Source organism: Cavia porcellus, unplaced genomic scaffold, assembly GCF_034190915.1.
Source record: "Cavia porcellus strain 051 isolate PalLab524CR breed Dunkin Hartley unplaced genomic scaffold, mCavPor4.1 scaffold_1, whole genome shotgun sequence".
NCBI classification, from domain to species: domain Eukaryota; kingdom Metazoa; phylum Chordata; class Mammalia; order Rodentia; family Caviidae; genus Cavia; species Cavia porcellus.
This window is the reverse complement of record NW_026947484.1, coordinates 201,903,363-201,920,229: the sequence shown is the minus strand read 5'-3', so window position 1 is coordinate 201,920,229 and position 16,867 is coordinate 201,903,363. Positions and strand designations below refer to the sequence as shown.

Genomic DNA, 16,867 nt, shown 5'->3' with positions numbered 1-16,867 from the left:
TCTCAAAAATAAAAAGAGCAGGGCTAAGTGTGGTGCGTATGCCTATAATCCTAGCACTTGGGAGGCTGAGGCAAGAGGGTTGCTAAAAGTTTGAGACCAGCCCGGGCTGCAAAATGAGCTCAAGGACAGCCTTCATGAACTGTGTATCGAGACCCTGTCTCAAAAAGCCAGTAAATAAATAAATAGGGTTTATTACATGAATAAAAATATGAGAAAACACATGAACAGAACCACCTACCTGCCTCAAATTCGTGAGGGCTGGATTCAATTGTGCCACCCCACTCCCTACCCCCATCCACATCTGCCTGCCTTGGGATTTCTGTTCTCAAGTCACACTGATCCTGGGCTGCCCCACAATTGGTCTCTCCTGGTCCTTTGTTGTCCCAGACAGCCCCTTCCCTGGCCACTGGGCCAGGGAGTTAGTTGCACACTCACTCAGGCTGCATCTGTCTGGCCTGGAACATACCCGGAACCACAGAGATTGGTGGTTTGGCGACCAGCTGCAGCCCTAGATGTTGGGAGGAATAAGGATGGTGAGAGGATGAGGAGACCAAAGCTGAGGTCAGGAGGAGCCCCCTCCCCTGACAGCAGAGAAGGAACTGCTCAACCACCTAACTACCTTTATTTACACACTCTGGAAGATATGGATGTTAACCCCACTGCCCAGCAACTTGTTTGCCTGGTGGGCCTGGGCCCCTTTACTTTTCAGAGTTACAAGGCTTTATGCACTGTGTTTTGGGCTGTTTTTTCAGGCGTGGTGTTGCTTTTGTTTCAAAAGTGATCAATCTCCAGCTTCAACGGCTCCCTACAGTGAGGGGTGAATAGAGTCTCCGAAGAAATTTCTGTGAGGTGGAACTATTGGGTCAAGAATATGAACGCTGGGAGTGTAGCCACATACATCATGGGTCAAACCTGGGGTTCCTTCCTCAGCACGCACACAGGAGTTAGGGTACAGGCATGATGGGATACACCTCTAATCCCAGCACTCTGTGAAAGAGGCAGGATTGTAATTTCCAGCCCAGCCTAGGCAATTTAATGAGACCCTGTCTCAAGATAAAAATAAATGTGGGAGTGATAGCCCATGCCTATAGTCCCAGTACTCGGGAGGCTGAGACAAGAGGATCACTGAGTTTGAGGCCAGCCTGGGCTACATAGTTAAGTTTAAGGGCTGCCTGAACTGCATAGTGAGACCTTGTTTCAAAAAATAAAAAATTTGAGCCACGCATGGTGGCTCACACCGGTAATCCCAGCACTCGGGACTGAGGCAGGAGTATCGTTGCAAGTTCTAGACCTGCCTGGGTTACAAAGTGAGTTCAAGGCCAGCCTGAATTGCAGAGACCCTGTCTCAACAAGACAAGAAAATAAATTAAAATTTCAAAGGGCTGGAATTGTAGCTCAGTGTGAAAGACTCGTGTTCAATCCCCATTATGACAAAATACAACAAACTCTTTTTAGTGAAACCCTCTTTCTTCAGACAAAAAATACTTTGAAGACCCGCCCCGTCCTATGAATTTGAGCTAATCCTCAAAACTTTGGATGCCAGGGGCCACCAGGGCAGACCCTGGAGGCTTTTCTCACCAAGGCAGAGATGCCATCCTCAGACACCCATGAAGCAGGACACCAACCTCCTCTTTGAAGCCCGAGCGTGCATCAAGCGCTCCGACTCAGGTCTGGGTGCCCCAAAGCCTGACAGGCTCACAGGCAGGGTGTTTGGAAGGTGGCTGGGCTTGGGAATGTGACCGTGCACTAGGGAGCCCTACCCCGGACAGTAGTGTCACCAACAGTCTCACTGCTTCCTTGCCAGGGACCCTGTCCTCTGTGACGCCCTCTGTGTCACCCTGCCTTGGAGCCTGCCGAATACAGACAAACCTCTCCCAACTGTGAGAATAAACCTCTCTGCCTCCAACTTTTGGGTATCCAGTATTTTGTCTCAGCAACAAGAAGAGTGACTAAAGACACCAGCAGGTAGAAGAAAGAAGCCTCAAGACTCTAGTGACTTCATGCACCAACCCTAGCTGTGGTTGCAGGCTAAAGTCGGGGGTCTGAACACAGAAAACACACAGCACTTACAGGAAAAAAAAAAGTCAACTTTTAATAACTGATCAAACTTCATCCAGGAATGTCTCTGAACAACTGAGGCAAAAAACACGATAAAATTCTTCTACTGAAGAAACCAAGAGTTCTCACAGGCCCCCATGCTCCTGAGGCCCAGGCCAGGGGCAGGAGGCTCCCAGGGCTGGCTCTGATCCCGTGTCTCTCACCATCCCAGGGAGGACTGCAGAGGCCATGGATCAGCGAGGGACCCACCCCTCCTCCTGTCCCATGGGCCCCTTAGGAAGTCACCACTGGGGAAACTCCTCCCGCCCTCTTCCCATCCTAAGGTGAACGGATACCCTCCGGGCAGGGGGAACTGCACTCCCGCAGCCCCCTGAACTTTGACCAAGGCACTGCTTGCCTGCTCCGCTGGCTGCTTCTGGTGCCCATGCAAGGGATTAAATAAAACGTAGAAAAGAACTGAAACGCCCTGCAGCCTCTGCAACACAAAAAAGTCCCATAGCAGAAGTGAAAGGGCACCCCAGGATGGGTGGCCCGGCCGTCAGAACACGCGCTCGAACTCCGTCTGGTTCGTGGTGGCTGGGTTGCGGCTCTGGTTGGTGGTCTGCTGTGTGATCTGGCTGCCCTTTCGACGCGGCGGCGCTAGGTACTCAAACATGGATGTCAGGTGGGTGGACAGCATGCCCTTGAGGTCCGAGGGCATGGGGTCGGACCAGAAGAAGTCGTGGTTGAGGGCATCATCGCTGTCGATGCGCTGCGCAGGGTCCAGGACCAGCAGCTTGTCAATGAGGTCCAGCGCGTAGGGGTCACGCACATAGGCCTTCAGCCTGTCCTTCACCTTGCGCTTCTGGCCCTTGACCAGCTCCAGCTTCTCAAACAGCTCATATTTGTCCACATTCGGCCACACCTGGAAGCGAGGCAGTGACAGGGGAGTTAAGTCAGCTGCTGGCCATGCACCAAACACTCCCGGACCACTGCCAGAGGGAGAGCTGGGCCCCTCCCAGGGAAAAGCGGCAGTGACCACACCACCGCAGATGTGGCACATGTCAAGTGCCTGGCATTGTCACACAAGCCACCTGGGATACCTGTGCCAGCCAACCATGACAGGAACACACATTTTATTTTTCTGCAGTACCAGGGATCAAACCCAGGGCCTTCTCACTGAGCTATATACCTGGGTCTTTTGAGACAGATCTTGCTAAGTCATGACATTGCCCAGGCTGGGTTAGAGGTTTACTCCTACATCACCCTTTGAGAGTGCTGAGATTACAGGTATATACCACCAAGTGTTGTTTTACAGCACTGAATCCAACACCCTGCCCAAGGTCACAAAGCCAGCTGGGGCCAGGCTGAAACCCAAACACAGTCTGAGAGGATCCAGAGCCCAGGCCCTGACCTTGCACAGCTCCTTCCCTGGTGAGGATTCCAGCTCCTGCTGCCCTGCCCACCCCTCTGCACCAAGGAGAGGACAGCCTCCAGTCCCACTCCGCTTAGCCACACACCTCCGGCGTGATGGAGCCACAGAGCTGGCTGATGAGGGCGAGCTGGTGCTGCTCCGTGTTGCCCTGCATGATGGGGCTGCGGGTCCACATCTCGGCCATGATGCACCCTGCACCCCACAGGTCAATGGGCGGACCGTAGTCCCGCTCCCCTGGGAAGAAGAGCGCACCAGGAAGGCCCCTTGAGCCTGTGTGCCTCCGGAGACACGGTGCCCCGGGGCCAGAGGCCTAAGAGGCACTGGCAGTGGGAGGTGGTAGGAAGCTGTGGCTGGGTAGGTGCCCAGCCCCTACCCCCCTGCGCCAGCTCGGGATCCTCACCGAGCAGCAGCTCCGGGGGCCGGTACCAGAGCGTCACCACACGGTTGGTGTAGCGGTTAGGCTGGCTGTTCTTGGCCAGGCTGAAGGCCCGGGCCAGCCCGAAGTCTGCCAGCTTCAGGACCCCATCCCGAGTGATGAGCACGTTAGCAGCCTTCATGTCCCTGTGCAGAATCTGCGGGGCAATGGAGGGGAGGCTCAGCCTCATCCCCAAGGGTCCTCAGTTGCGCCTGCGTGGCAGCAGCCCTCGCCCACTCCCACCTTGTTCCTGTGGATGTAGTAGAGGCCGTTGAGCAGCATCTGCATCACCCTCTTGATCTCAGACAGCGTGAACTTGACTAGGACGTTGCTCAGCAGCCCCGCAAGATCATGCTCGCAGAAGTCGAACACCAAGTATATGCTGCCCTTGCAGCGGTTATACGGGGAAGCTGAGGCACGAAGGGCAAGGCAGAGTCAAAACTCTTAACCCAGCTCGCTCAGCCACCACTGGCTCCCACCCACTCCAGCTTAGACACCTTTGGACTCTAGAGCACCCATGGTGCAAGCGCTTCACTGGGGGCAGGAGGGGAAGCACTGGCTCGATGGAGGACAGGGCAAAAGCAGTGGATGTGTCAGAGTCAAGAGGAGGCAAGTTAAGAGCTTCCGGCTCAGCTTTCACACAGGCTCGGTTGGCCTCATTTTCTGGTAAGATCCACGTGACTCACCTTTGGTTCGACAAATCTCAATCAAGTTGACCACATTCTCATGTTTGAGAAGCTGAAGAATCTTGATCTCCCGCAAGGCTGTGATGGGGAACTGGGCAGGAAAAAAAGAGAGAAAGAAATGGTCTTAAGTGAGAGTATTCAGCCAGGTATGGTGGCGCACGCCCGTAATTCCAGCACTCGGAGGCTGAGACAGGAGGATCATTTTGAGTTTCAGACCAACCTGGGATGCAAAGTGAGCCCAAGACCAGACTCACCAGCATAGCGAGACCATGTCTCAAAAACACACACACACAAAAAACAGCCTTCCTTTGTAGAGATGAACTTATTATGCTTCCAATTTAGACATTTATCCTGCAGCTCAGCCACTAGGTCCTTATTCATGTAATAAAGCGAATGATGCCATGAACAGACTTGCTGCTCCTGCCTCCCAGGTTAACTGGAATGCAACATTCCACAACTGCTGACAGAGCACAAGTTGAACAGCCCAGGAACTGTACACAGGAACAAAGCAGAATTCCAAAGGAAATGTGATCTCAAAACAGAATTGTAGGGGGCTGGGGATTTAGCTCAGCAGCATAAGTGCCTGCCTGGCAAGAGCAAGGTCGTGAGTTCAATCCCCAGTACCAACCCCCCCAAAAAAATTCAGAATTGTATAGCACAATCTTTGGGTTTCAGAAAGATGTGACACGGCCCTCCTATATGGCAAAGAAAAACGAACGGATACTGGTGATGCTAACACTGCACCATGATGGAAATACTGATAGGGAAACCTTGATAAAACAGAAGCCTGAAATGCAAACTTTTTACAATAAAACCAAAGGCCAAGGAGACGCTGTTGATGAGTTATGCAGTAACTGTGATGTCACTTGACACACAAAGCATTGGCCGATGACGTTTTACTTGATCTTAAACATGTGTGGCATAGCTAGATAGTTTACCAAGATAACAAGTGCAAAACAACATGGAGAAATTTTCTTAGAAGACCGAGACTGGAACTCATAAGCAAGCATTCATAGCAGAGGAAAAACAAAATGTTTCTGCCCAGGGAATTACACAAAAAACTGTGGAGCACACTGGTGAGCTGACAGGTGAACGGGCAGGTGCAGCATCACAAAGACCTCCTATGACAACGGGGAAAATCACAGGAAAGGACAGGGAAGCATACCATTAGTATAAGCAATATTTGTGCATGAGTAGTTGTCATGTGTGCAGACTGCCTTGGGTGGGACAGCTGACATACAGATTTCTGTGGAAGACTTTTGTCTGTATTTACATTGTAGTTGGGGCTGGGGATTTAGCTCAGCGGCATAAGCGCCTGCCTTGCAAAGCAGGCAGTGGTGAGTTCCATCCCTGGTACCGATAAAAACGAAAAAGACAAAAAAAAAAGAGAGAACTTTTACATTGTAGTTCACAGACTTTATTTCTGGTGTTATCTTTTAGGTTTTGTAAGCAAGTACACAGCTGGTGTGAAAATGGTGATGTCTATTCTAACCACTCATTATATATTTGACATTTTATTAGAATCGTATTTTCCTGCTGAGTACACACTATACAATACAGTAGGAAGCTCCTGACAAAACAGGAAGACAAGAGAGATGCAAAAACCGCCTGCCACATGTGAAAGGCAAGCTAAGCACAAGTGCTGTCAGGGTGAGATTTGTATATGGAATGCTGGGGTTGGGGATTTAGCTCAGCGGCTCAAGCACTTGCCTGGTAAAAAAGTGTGTAGGGGGCTGGGGATTTAGCTCAGCGGCACAAGCACCTGCCTTACAAGCAGGCAATCGTGAGTTCGATCCCTGGTACCGATAAAAAGAAAAAGACAAAAAAAAAAAGAGATTGTGAATTCAATCCCTGGTGCAGAAGAAAAACAAAAAACAAAAACAAAAACAAAAAAAACAGGGGGTGGGGGACATGTTGAAACAACATCTTACAATGCAGTCCAGGCTGGCCTTGAACTGATAGTGATCCTCCTGCCTCAGCCTCCCAAGTCCAATGGCTGTTTAAAATTCAAGAAACCTTCCAAGAGTAATGGTGCACACCTGAGATCCTAGCACTCTGGAGGCTGAGGCAGGAGAATGGCCATGAGTTCAAGGTCAGCCTGAACTATAGAGCGAGACCTTTTCTCAAAAAAAAAAAAAAAAAAAAAAAAAAAAAAAAAAAAAAAAGGGAGGGGGGTTGCTGGGGATTTAGCTCAGCGGCATAAGCGCCTGCCTTGCAAGCAGGCAGTCCTGAGTTCGATCCCTGGTACCGATAAAAACGAAAAAGACCAAAAAAAAAAAAAAAAGCTTGTGCAGTGGTGTAGGCCTATAATCCCAACTGAAGCTGGAGAATCGCAGTGAGTTGAGGCCAGCCTCAATGACACTGTAATTACTTTCCTGCAGGATATGGCAGCACATGCCAGTAATCCTAGCAAAAGGAAGATCACCACAAGTTCAAGGTCAGCATGGACTGTGTATAAATTCAAAGCCAGCACCCTCTACATAATGAGTGCAAAATCGGTCTGGATTACATTGGGAGACCCATGTCTCAAAAATAAAACAAAAAAAAGATTTAAGAAATTTCCTTGCAGAAAAGTAGGTCTCTAGGAAGCCCTGCAATGGAGTTAGGAGACAGACTACTTTTTGATATGTTCCCTTTTCGGTCACTTTAAGAAAAAAACTATGCCATGCACGACATGATAGCACACTCCTGTAATACCAGCACTCAGGAAGCTGAGACAGGAGGATCACCTTGACTAGTTCAAGGCCAGACCTTGTCTCAAAAAATAAAAAAAGCAAAGAAAAACTACATGTCTGTGCTTTCCCTCTACATTAAAAAAAGAAAAACACTAAGGAAAAGGTATTTAAAGGCTGCTTATCTCCACAACCAATGTGTACTCCAGGCAAGATCTATCCCCCTCCAGAATCTCCCTGTATCTGCCTAAAACTGAAACATCAGATACACCAGAACATTTGAATTAAAAGACATAGATGGAAGGCCAAATTCCCTACAATACAGATATTTTCAAGCTACTAGTTATATAATAAATCTCCTAGATGATCTTTCAGGACAGCTGGCTCCTGGGACCAGTACTCACCCCTTCCTTCTCGTTCTCCATCAGTACCTTCTTCAATGCCACCTTCTGGCCGGTCTGGCGGTGCTTGGCTTTAAACACCTCCCTGCAGCCGAAAAAAAGGGCGCCAGGGGAACTCAGCCGTAATTCCGCAGGGCCCGCCCCTCCCCCAAGAGCGCCGGGGCGACAGGAAGGAGATCCTGGCGGGGCGGGGCCGGCGACCCGGGCACGCGGCTGCTCCACCACCCCGTCCCTGCGGTCTTTCTTCGAGCTTGTTTCCCCATCCCCGATCCCTTCTCACCCTGGCATGGTCAGAGAAATCCCGCTCCTTTCCAAGCGCCTCTCTGTAAGCCCTCCCCGCCCTCCAACTCAGATCTCAAGCTTCTCTCCGCCGGCCGGCGCCGGCAGGCCCAAGCGGGCTATGGCGCGGTCTAGTGAGCTCAAAGAACAGCGCCGGGGATTAGCGGCTTCCAAACTACCTCGCGCCGCGCCCTGGGCGTCCCGACGCGAGCCCTGAAAGGTACAGGCCCAGAGCTTCCGGCCCCTAGGGGCCCAGGCTTACCCAAAGGTCCCTTGGCCGATCTTGGCAAGCTTCTCGTACTTGGTCACCTCATCACAAAAGGGGCATTCCACTGAGTCGTACTGCTTTGCCATGGCTGCCTCCAAAGCGCCGCCGCCGCCACCTCCAGCCGCAGCAGCAGCCGCAGCCGCTCCGGGTCCCGCCGCCGCACTCCAAGCCCCTCCGCGGCCGCGCCACTTCCGCCTCCAGGGCCACTTCCTGCCTCGCGGCGCTGATCCCGCCTCTTCCGGCCGCCGCCCGCCGCCAGGCCCCCTGGGACTTGTAGTTCCCGGGAGGCCAGGGGGAGCGGGAGCTGCAGAGGCGCCTCCGCCGCCGCCGCTGCTGCCCCCGCCTCCGCCACCACCACCGCCGGCGGCGGCCCCGATCGGGGGCGCAGGAAGCCGGGGCGCTGGGGCTGGGGCTCGGGGCGGTGCGTCCCGCTGCATCGGCCCAGGCCGCGCTGCTGCCGGAGCTGCTGCCGCTCTGGCGCCCGATCGGGGGCCAGCCGCAGTGCCCTGCTCCTCCTCCTCCTCCGACGGCGCCGCCTCCGCCGGGCTGCGCGTGGCGGCGGAAGGGGGGGCGGCCCCCGAGCAGCGGCCTGGGGGCTCCCTGCCCGGGCCCGGGCCCGGGGCGGCCGGGCGAGGGGACAGCCGGGAAGCGCCGAAGAGGAGGCGGCCCGAGAGCCCAGGAGGGGGCGCGTTATAAAGGGGGAGGTGCCCGGCCTCCCTCTCCTCCCCCTCCGCCGCCCCGCCCTCCGCGGCCGCACCTGCCGCCGCCCGCCCGCCGCCCTCGGCGCGTCACCGCCCGTGGCCCCTCCTCTGCTCTCGGAGGTGGGGCCCCGCGCTTGACACCTGGCCGCGCAGCGCCCTGCCTCTTGCCTCAGTTTACCCCCCAGCACAGCTGCCGTGGGGATCCCCCTTCCTCCCCGGCTGGGAGGGCACCCCCAGAGGCGAAGTCGAGAGGCGCCCAGGGAGCGGCCTCCTGCCTTGGAAAGAGAGATCTGCCCCCGCCGCCGCCGCTACCGCTGCCACCGCCTCCGCCAAGCCCCCGCCACCCGCCGTTGACATGGTAACCGACGGCCGCCAGGGGGCGCGACGACACTGGAGGCGGTGAGCGAGCAACGCCAGGCCCTCTAGCCCAGGACACCCCTCCACCCCACCCCACTACCGGTTTTCCAAGAGGCAGAGGCAGGGATGAGACTCAGAAGAGCTCTGCCTCTGCCAAACTGCGCCAGAGCTGGTCTGGCCTGAGCCAAATCATCGCAAAAAGAGCTAACATTTATTCAGCACCCCCAAGTGCTCTCAAATTGCTAGGGGGTCCTACTGAATCTGGAACTAAGGGCCTCATGCACTCGACCACTCACCCATTTTACAGAGGAGGACGTTGAGGTTCAGAAAGGGAAGGTCATTTGCCCAAGGTCACCCAATAACAGAGTTGGATCTTCAGTGTGAAGCATCTTGAGGCTCCCACTGTTCATAGCCTGGCCAGGAGGATGGCAACGGGGCCTGCTGGCCTTATTGCAGACACCAACCTCCCTAACCCACCCCTCTCAACCACCCTAACTATTGCTTCCCCAGCATCTTTCTGGTCCTGGAAGCCTCCTACCTTATCTGCCAGTTCTGCCTAGTTAGCAGCCCAGCAAAACTCTCTTCCCTACCTCCTCTGTACCCGAAGTCTGTCTCTCCAGTCTGCTGTGGATGGTCCCTAAGAGGTCCCCCAGTTTCCCTCACCCTCCTGCCCTCGGGTTGTGCTCCCTTGATCCCAACCCACTTCCAGCTCCCGCTCTACCTGCAAAAATCTCTCAGATTGCTCCTGGCTTTCACCCTGCCTTGGAGCCCCCTCCTAGGGGACTTGGAATGGTGTAGATGATCTTGGTGTTCCCAGAGGCCCTGTTCTGGGGAAAGGCCCTGCCTAGGAGGGTGTAAAAACAGGGACTGGGAACAGGGTTAGGAACAGGGATTCCTCTCCTGGGGGCAGTGTGGAGCCAGGTCAAGGAAGGAACTAAAGCCGCCTTCATGTGTATATTGCGGGTTAAAACCAGGAAGCTGTTGAATCAGAACTAAAGAGGGAGAAAATAACCGCAGTAGCTACAATTTGTTGTGAGAAATTAATGGCCTAAGCCCTGCACTTAGTACTTTCTGTGAATTAGGTCAAATGTCAGCCAGATGAAGTGGGTGCCACTTATCACCTCCACAAAAAGTCCGGAGACACAGAAGTGGTGTCGCTTACCTAGGGTCAAACAGCTGGCCCGGGGGCGACACTGGTGTTAGAAGCAGCTTTAACCTGCTCAGGAGTCCCCAAACCTTGCAGCTGTCAGGCCCCGCCCACCCGAGCCAGGTCAAAGCCTAGAGCCAGGCGAGATGTGGGAAGGAAGGCAGCACTGGTGGACCAGACCTGCCCCTGGCTCGCCTGGCTTGTGCTGTCAGCCAGTCAGGCCCAAGTTGGCTGCTTGTTTCCCATGAACCCTCCCTAAGTCACATCCTGTGGCAAAGGACTCAGCTGAGTTTCCGGTGATGTTGTCACCTCCACCCAAGTATACCTGGCCCGAACACTGACATCTGCCAGTCACTTCCCCTCAGGGCTGCAGGGGTTCAGCTCTGGTGGGGAGGAGGCCTGGAGCCATCAGGGGCCTTGGGAAGGCCACCCAGCTGCTTAGGCCAGGGCCTCACAGCACCAAGGCTGGCAAAAGCTAGGAAGAACGAGCGATTATCCACTTGCTTTAAGCTATTTTGCTTTTGTTTTGTTTTGTTTTTTGAGACAGAGTCTCTGATATGCACCGGGCTGGCCTCAAACTCCCAGGAGCCTCAGCCTCCTGAGCACCGGGGCTGTAGGCGTGCCCCACCACACCAGCTGTTTAGCTAGTTTCAGAGTGATGTCGCCTGCTTCTGGTAGGGTGACTAAACTGGTACGATCCAGACCGGTAGTCTGTTCTCAGTTAAAGTCTGTTGACTGGCTAGCTGAGCAGGCCCCAAGAAAGCCTCTGATCCTGTGCCATTTAACTGTTAGGGAAACTGAGGCACTAAGTAGGAAAGTGAGCCGCTGGATGCACCATGGTCTGGATCTCTGGAGCACATGGAAGGGAAGGAAAGGGAAGTCAGACTCAGAGGAGTGAAAACTCTCAGTTGCTGGGAGATTCCCTGGGTGGGGGGCACCTGACAGAGGACAGCTGTGTTACACCCAGGCCCTGTCTGACTGTGGAAGTCCTGTTCTCCCTGACACTGCAGCACCGCTCCCAGGAGGTTCCTATTATTGGGCCCAAGTGACAGACAACAGGCTAAGAGTGGTGAAGGGAGCTGCTGAAGCTCACACAGCCAGGAAGCCTCTGAGCTGGGTTTAAAACCAGATCACTTGACTCTCAAAAAAAAAAGCCCAGGTTCATTTATTTACCATAATCCTACACTGCCCCCAACACCAGGCAAGCAAGTCAATCAGGGCATGGCATCTATGGAGCAGATGTAGCTCTGCTAAAGTGAGGCCCAGGAGGGTGGCAAGGCCCACTGCTTTCTCAGGAAGCTTGACATCTCTTTGGTTTGGGGTTTTTTTTTTTGGTCCCAGGGATTGAACTCACGACCATGCGCTTGCGCTTCCCAGGGAGGCACTTAAGCCACTGAGCTAAATCCCCAGCCCCTGGTTTTGGTTTTTAAGGTAGGGTCACACTACATGGTTCAGGCTGGCTTTGAACTCACTACATACTCCAGGCTGGCCTGGAAATTGGAGCAACTCTTCTGCCTCAGCCTTGCAAGTGCTGGGAATACAGGCATGCCACCAGGCCTGATTTCAGATTTCTTTAGAACCTGCAAATAAAGATGGAAGTGAATGAAACACAAAAGATCCTCTCAGCATGGTCCTCTGAAGAGTGTTGTACAGCCTCATTTTACTGATGGAGAAAAAAGGCTTAGGGAAGTGACACAGCTTGCCCAGGGTCATGCAGTTGGGGGCTGAACTCAGGTTCACCTGGGATCAATGCTTTTGATTATGAAGGTCCTGATCCCAAGCCTGTCCTCTCCTTCCCCTTCCTAAGTCCCCATACCGTCTCTGCTTGAGTCAGAGTGGGGAAGAAGGGCTAGGACAGGGTGCGGAGAGAAGCCAGAGCAGAGTCCTGTGGCCCTTAAACTCCAGCTGCCCTAGAGGGGAGACTTGCAGGACGCAGACTGAGCCGTGGGAGGAAGCCCAAGCCGGGGTGCGGGTCCAGGCTCAGCAGAGGCCTAGAGGGATGAATACCCTGTGCTGGGTGATCAGGGCTGCAGCACACAGTGTGCTGGGCTGGGCTGGGCTCCAGCACAGGCTGGGGAGGGCCTGTGGGACAGCCACTGCCAGCAGCTCTCCGGCCACACTCCCAACGGCCACTCAAGGCAGCACAAAGCAGGCTCTGAGCTCAGCACACTGAGCCCCATTCATTCTCCTGAGGACCACAGCAACTGTGCTGGCGCCCACCAACAGCAGGCTGGGACCAGTGCTGGTCGACAAGGCATCTGTGCCCCGGCAACACAGCTGTGGTGGCCAGGGCTCCCGGGCTCACACGCCATGCCTGACCGCTTGGGCTCGCCCATCTTCGATAAGCGAGCCTCCTTCCTGTATGCCCCATCTCAGTCCCAAGAGATCCCCGTGTGCTGGCCAGGACGACTCCCAGGGGCTGCTCAGATCCCATTTCACAGGAAAGGAAATGGAGGCTCAGACAGGGCAAAGTCTTTTGTACACAACACAACAAGTTGGGAGTTGGCCTGGCCAGGAAGTCAGTACTGTCTGATGCCACAGCCAGGGAAAGTTAGCCCATGTCATACTGGAACTGTCTCCTGGGAGAGGCTGAGACACCCCCCCACCCCCCCAACCCCCCCAAACCCCCACCCCCGCTTTCAGCCTTCCACAAGGAAGACCCCAAGCTCCCACCAGACAACCTGATCCTCTGTTTCCTGACAACTCGGCCCAGCATCTCAGGTTATGGGGTTAGGGGTTGGATGATTCATTGTTTGTCTTATGCCTGCTCCTCTTTGGTCTCAGTTTCCTCATCTGTGAAATAGGGACAGATACCAGGATTTGCCTAATGGATCTGTTTTGTGGATCTTGGTGATGGTCTGTGGGGGCTTCTGGCTCAGCAGAAGGGTTGGGGTTGGGGCCCCTTGCTATTAAGTCCATGGTCCAGAAGCCTTATTTTTTCACTCAGATTTTGAGCGCAGGTCCATCTGTGAACAGCACTGTGCTGCTGTGACCTCAGGGCCGTGTCCTATCCCTGGAGAGCCTTGGGGTCCTCTTTACCTTCTCAGAAGACTTAGCTGGAGCCAGGTGTGGTAGACCATACCTGTAAACCCAGCATTCTGGAAGGCCAAGGCAGGAGGATGGCCAGCTTAAGCCCACCCTGGACAACTTATGATTTAGTGAGAACTTATCTCCAAATACATTTTACAAAGGGGCTGGGGAGAATGTAATTCAGTGCAAAAGCCATGGGTTCAATCCCCAGAATGACAATAATAAAAAAGTACAGGTCTGGGGATTTAGCTCAGCAGTATAAGCACCTGCCTGGCAAGCATGAGATCGTGAGTTCAATCCCCAGTACCTAAAAAAAAAAATACAACGGCTCCTCTGGGCCCCTCCCCACCAGGACCACAGCCAGCTGTCAGGCCTGGGGAGGTCACCTGAATGGAAGTCAGCATTTGAGACTCTGCAGCCTGACAAGCAACTTCCTGTTCCCCCTGGTGTGACGACTTGGGGCCATTATTAACATGGAGGATGCAGGAAGCGCCCATCTGAACATCAGCTCCTGTCTCACCCGGTTCCCAGCCCAGGAGCCAGGATAAGAGAGGCCAAGCCCGGGCCCAGGGCTGTGGCTCTGTGGTAGCGCCTGCATGAGGCCCTGGCACACATGTGCACACACACACAAACACACACAGAGACACAGACACACAGACACACACGTGTGCACACGCCAACTGCCCACAGATTGACAGTGCACTTTGCAGTGTCCTCACTGTGGAAATTTGGTGGCTGAGGCTTCAGAAGTAGAGACTATAAGGTGTCAACAGCACACACCTGGGTTTGAAGTCCCGAAATCTTGTGGCTTCTACAGGTGTCCAAGACAACCAGTGTGTGACAGGAGGTCACATTTTCTCATCTTGGTTCTGCATGCATAAGCTCTAGCATGCACATACACACACATGCCCACACACACATCCCCAAAGCAAAGAAGTTTTAAGGTGAACACTAGCTTGTGGGTTAGGGGATCTGGAAGGGCAAGGTTTTTGTTTTGTTTTTTGAAACAGGGTCTTGCTATGTCCTTCAGGCTGCCCGAAAACACATATAGCCTGGGCTGGCCTTGAACTCCATGATCCTTCTGCCTCAGCCTCCTGAGTGCTGGGATTACAGGTATGCACCGCCACAGCCAGTTTGGAAAGGCAAGTTGTAACCCAGTCTGTGTCACTGACTCACTGTGCAACCTAGGGAAAGCCTTCTCCTGCTCCGTGCCTCAGTTTCCCCATCTCTGTCTTACAGGTGTGGAAGAACAGGTCATAGGGTAGCTCCTAGCTTGGAAAGAAGCAACAATGCATCAGCAGGCATGGATTCTACACTAGGGTCTGCCTGGGGAAACGAACACGGGGCAAACTGAGGTCCAGGCAGGGCTCCCTAATCCAAGATCACACTGTGACTGAGCAGCCTGCCAAGCACTGAACTGGGGCCCGGTGGACTGGAGCCCCGGCCTACTCACAGCACTCTGCCCACCACAGCTGCCAGTCCATCTCCTTGGCACCAAGGCATGGGATGCAGTGTCCTGCACATCAACTTGTGTTCCTAGGGGCCAGTCCCCCTGGTGGCAGCTGCCAGGTCCCCCACGGCCCTGGCCCAGCGGGCACCAATCCCAGAGCCTGCAGTCTGTCTGTTCCCCAGCCCTCCCAGGTCCCGTGGGCTTGCACTGTGCCCCCTGCCCCTGCAGCGACTGAGGCCAAGGAGGCGGCCCTCAGGGTGAACAGGGAGGCCCCAGCCCCCGCCCCCTGCGGAGAGGGTGGGGGGTGGGGCTGTGGGAGTTTCGCTGGTTTAAAAATACACAGAGGAAGCCAGTAAGGGCAAGAGAAAGGGGAACGGGTGGGGGAGGCATTGCAACCCCGAGGTCCAGCGGCCCAGGGCTTTCACACGGCTCGCCAAGATGACAGAGGGGCCCAAGAAGTCCAGCAAAAAATTCAGTGAGTGTGGCTGTCCCTGTCTGTCTGTCCGCTCAGCTCCCCCTGCCTCTGGCTCTGCAGCACTGTCTCCTTTCTGTTTCTCTTTCTGTCCACTCCTGTCTGTCCCCAGTGCTTTGACATGTCTGCATCTGTCCACACCCTGGCCCAGGTCCCTCCTCTCTCTTTTTGAGCTGGCTCCTGCTGTCCATCCTGTTGTCCCTGTCTCTGTCCTCTACCGTCTCTTTGCTCTGCAGCATCTCTGTCTCCTTGCTCTGGAAACGGCATGGGAGACAGCTGCACGCCCCAGGCCCAGGTTCACCCGGGATCTCAGGGAGAGCTCTTGGGACTTACTAGAGCCAGGACAGGAGGCAGCGGGTGGCACTGTGGGGTGCTGTCCCCCCTACACCCATCAGCGGGGAGGCTGGAGATCCTAAAAAAGCTCCAGGGGGAGCCACTGTCACCTACAGTGGGGTTTCTTCCCCTAGTCGGGTCCCTACTGGCCCAAGCACACTGCTGTCCTCCGCTTCCATCTGACAGCAGCTGGGTGTGTGTGCGCATGCGCACGCGTGTTCCTGCATTCCACAAGTGGATATGCTGAGAGCCAAGCGTGCCCGGGATTTGATTTGATGGACTGAAGAGAAGGTCTTAATCCCATCCCTAGACTTATGGCCTCAGTTTCCCTTGCCATTTCCCTCTTGCTTACCTCCTCTGGACCCCTGGTATCCAGGAGACAGAGCCCAAGGCGCTGAGATGATGGGCAGTTGATGACCCTGTTTGGGCCCCTGGTGCAATCTCTATACCGTGCAGAGCTGTCTAAGAGCAGAGCACAGACAGGCAGTTAGGGGACCCAAACAGGCAGGGCTAGGGACAAAGCTGCAGGGGCCCACAGTCCCCAGCCACAGGCCTTCATCCGGTCTCAGCCGTGGCCACAGTGTGTGATATGGGCAAGTCCCTCTCCCTCCCTGGGCTTCATTTTCCACCCTTGTCACAGGGAGTGTCATACCTACATTCCAGCGTGGGTGTGAGGATGGAGGAGGTGGAAGACGCCAAGAAAGTGAAAAATGCCAGAGTTTTTCCTTTTTACTCATCTGGAGGCCATAGGGAAGTTGTATGGTGGTGTCCATGAGCGGGGACAGTCCCACGCTAAGGACAGGAAGGCGTGACCTCACAGCTTCTGTACTCCTGCGGAAGTGAGGGGAAGATGCTATCACCTGAGCATTGCACCTGAGCTAGGAACGGGGCACAGGAAGGAGAGGACCACAGATGATTGGGATGGGGGCCCTTGGGCTGGCAACCACTTCCTGTTCTTTCCCCCAATCCGTGGCACAGAGGCTGATGTGGACACTCCCTCCGGCCCTGCGGTTCATGTCAGTGGTTGTTCTTGTTTGTTTGTTGAGCTCATGGAAAACTCAGGCTGGGCTCAAACTCAGAGACCTTCCTGCATCAGCCTCCCATGTGCTGGAATTCAGGCTGCAGTGTAGTTTTTATTGTTGTTATCAGTGCTGTTGGCATTGTCCATGATTACTTTTCCTACC

General features: G+C 54.5%; 2 protein-coding genes and 1 long non-coding RNA gene across 3 annotated transcripts in view; 1 reads left to right on the top strand and 2 right to left on the bottom strand.

The window, feature by feature from the left end:
- Positions 1-2,066: 2,066 nt before the first annotated feature.
- Positions 2,067-8,858, bottom strand: Cdk9 (cyclin dependent kinase 9). The gene is made up of 7 exons (XM_003470753.5): positions 8,188-8,858; positions 7,650-7,731; positions 4,574-4,664; positions 4,131-4,297; positions 3,873-4,044; positions 3,558-3,706; positions 2,067-2,962 (listed from the first exon to the last, which is right to left on the bottom strand). Exons 1-7 carry the CDS (start codon positions 8,628-8,630, stop codon positions 2,597-2,599), a joined length of 1,470 nt encoding a protein of 489 aa, XP_003470801.2. The 5' UTR covers positions 8,631-8,858; the 3' UTR covers positions 2,067-2,596.
- A 4,178-nt stretch (positions 8,859-13,036) lies between these two features.
- Positions 13,037-16,867, bottom strand: part of LOC134470967 (uncharacterized) — a 4,713-nt gene continuing 882 nt past the window's right edge. The window contains exons 2-4 of the long non-coding RNA XR_010040261.1: positions 16,336-16,514; positions 16,036-16,145; positions 13,037-14,696 (exon numbers count right to left, since the gene is read on the bottom strand). This is a non-coding gene — a long non-coding RNA (uncharacterized LOC134470967). The remainder of the gene's footprint in view (positions 14,697-16,035; positions 16,146-16,335; positions 16,515-16,867) is intronic.
- The window catches only part of Sh2d3c (SH2 domain containing 3C), a 27,896-nt gene continuing 26,225 nt past the window's right edge, over positions 15,197-16,867 (top strand). Inside the window, exon 1 of the mRNA XM_003470754.4 lies at positions 15,197-15,353. Coding sequence (XP_003470802.2) covers positions 15,317-15,353 — 37 coding nt within the window. The 5' untranslated portion in view covers positions 15,197-15,316. The remainder of the gene's footprint in view (positions 15,354-16,867) is intronic.

What these genes read in the sequence shown, in the direction of transcription:
- Cdk9 (XM_003470753.5), bottom strand. Translation starts at nt 8,630, where the DNA reads ATGCAGCGGGACGCACCGCCCCGAGCCCCAGCCCCAGCGCCCCGGCTT. An exon ending in TGGAGAACGAGAAGGAAGGG is followed by an intron (nt 4,665 to 7,649) that starts GTGAGTACTGGT and finishes TTTCCTGCCCAG; the next exon opens with TTCCCCATCACAGCCTTGCG. An exon ending in GTGGCTCCATCACGCCGGAG is followed by an intron (nt 2,963 to 3,557) that starts GTGTGTGGCTAA and finishes CCTCGCTTCCAG; the next exon opens with GTGTGGCCGAATGTGGACAA.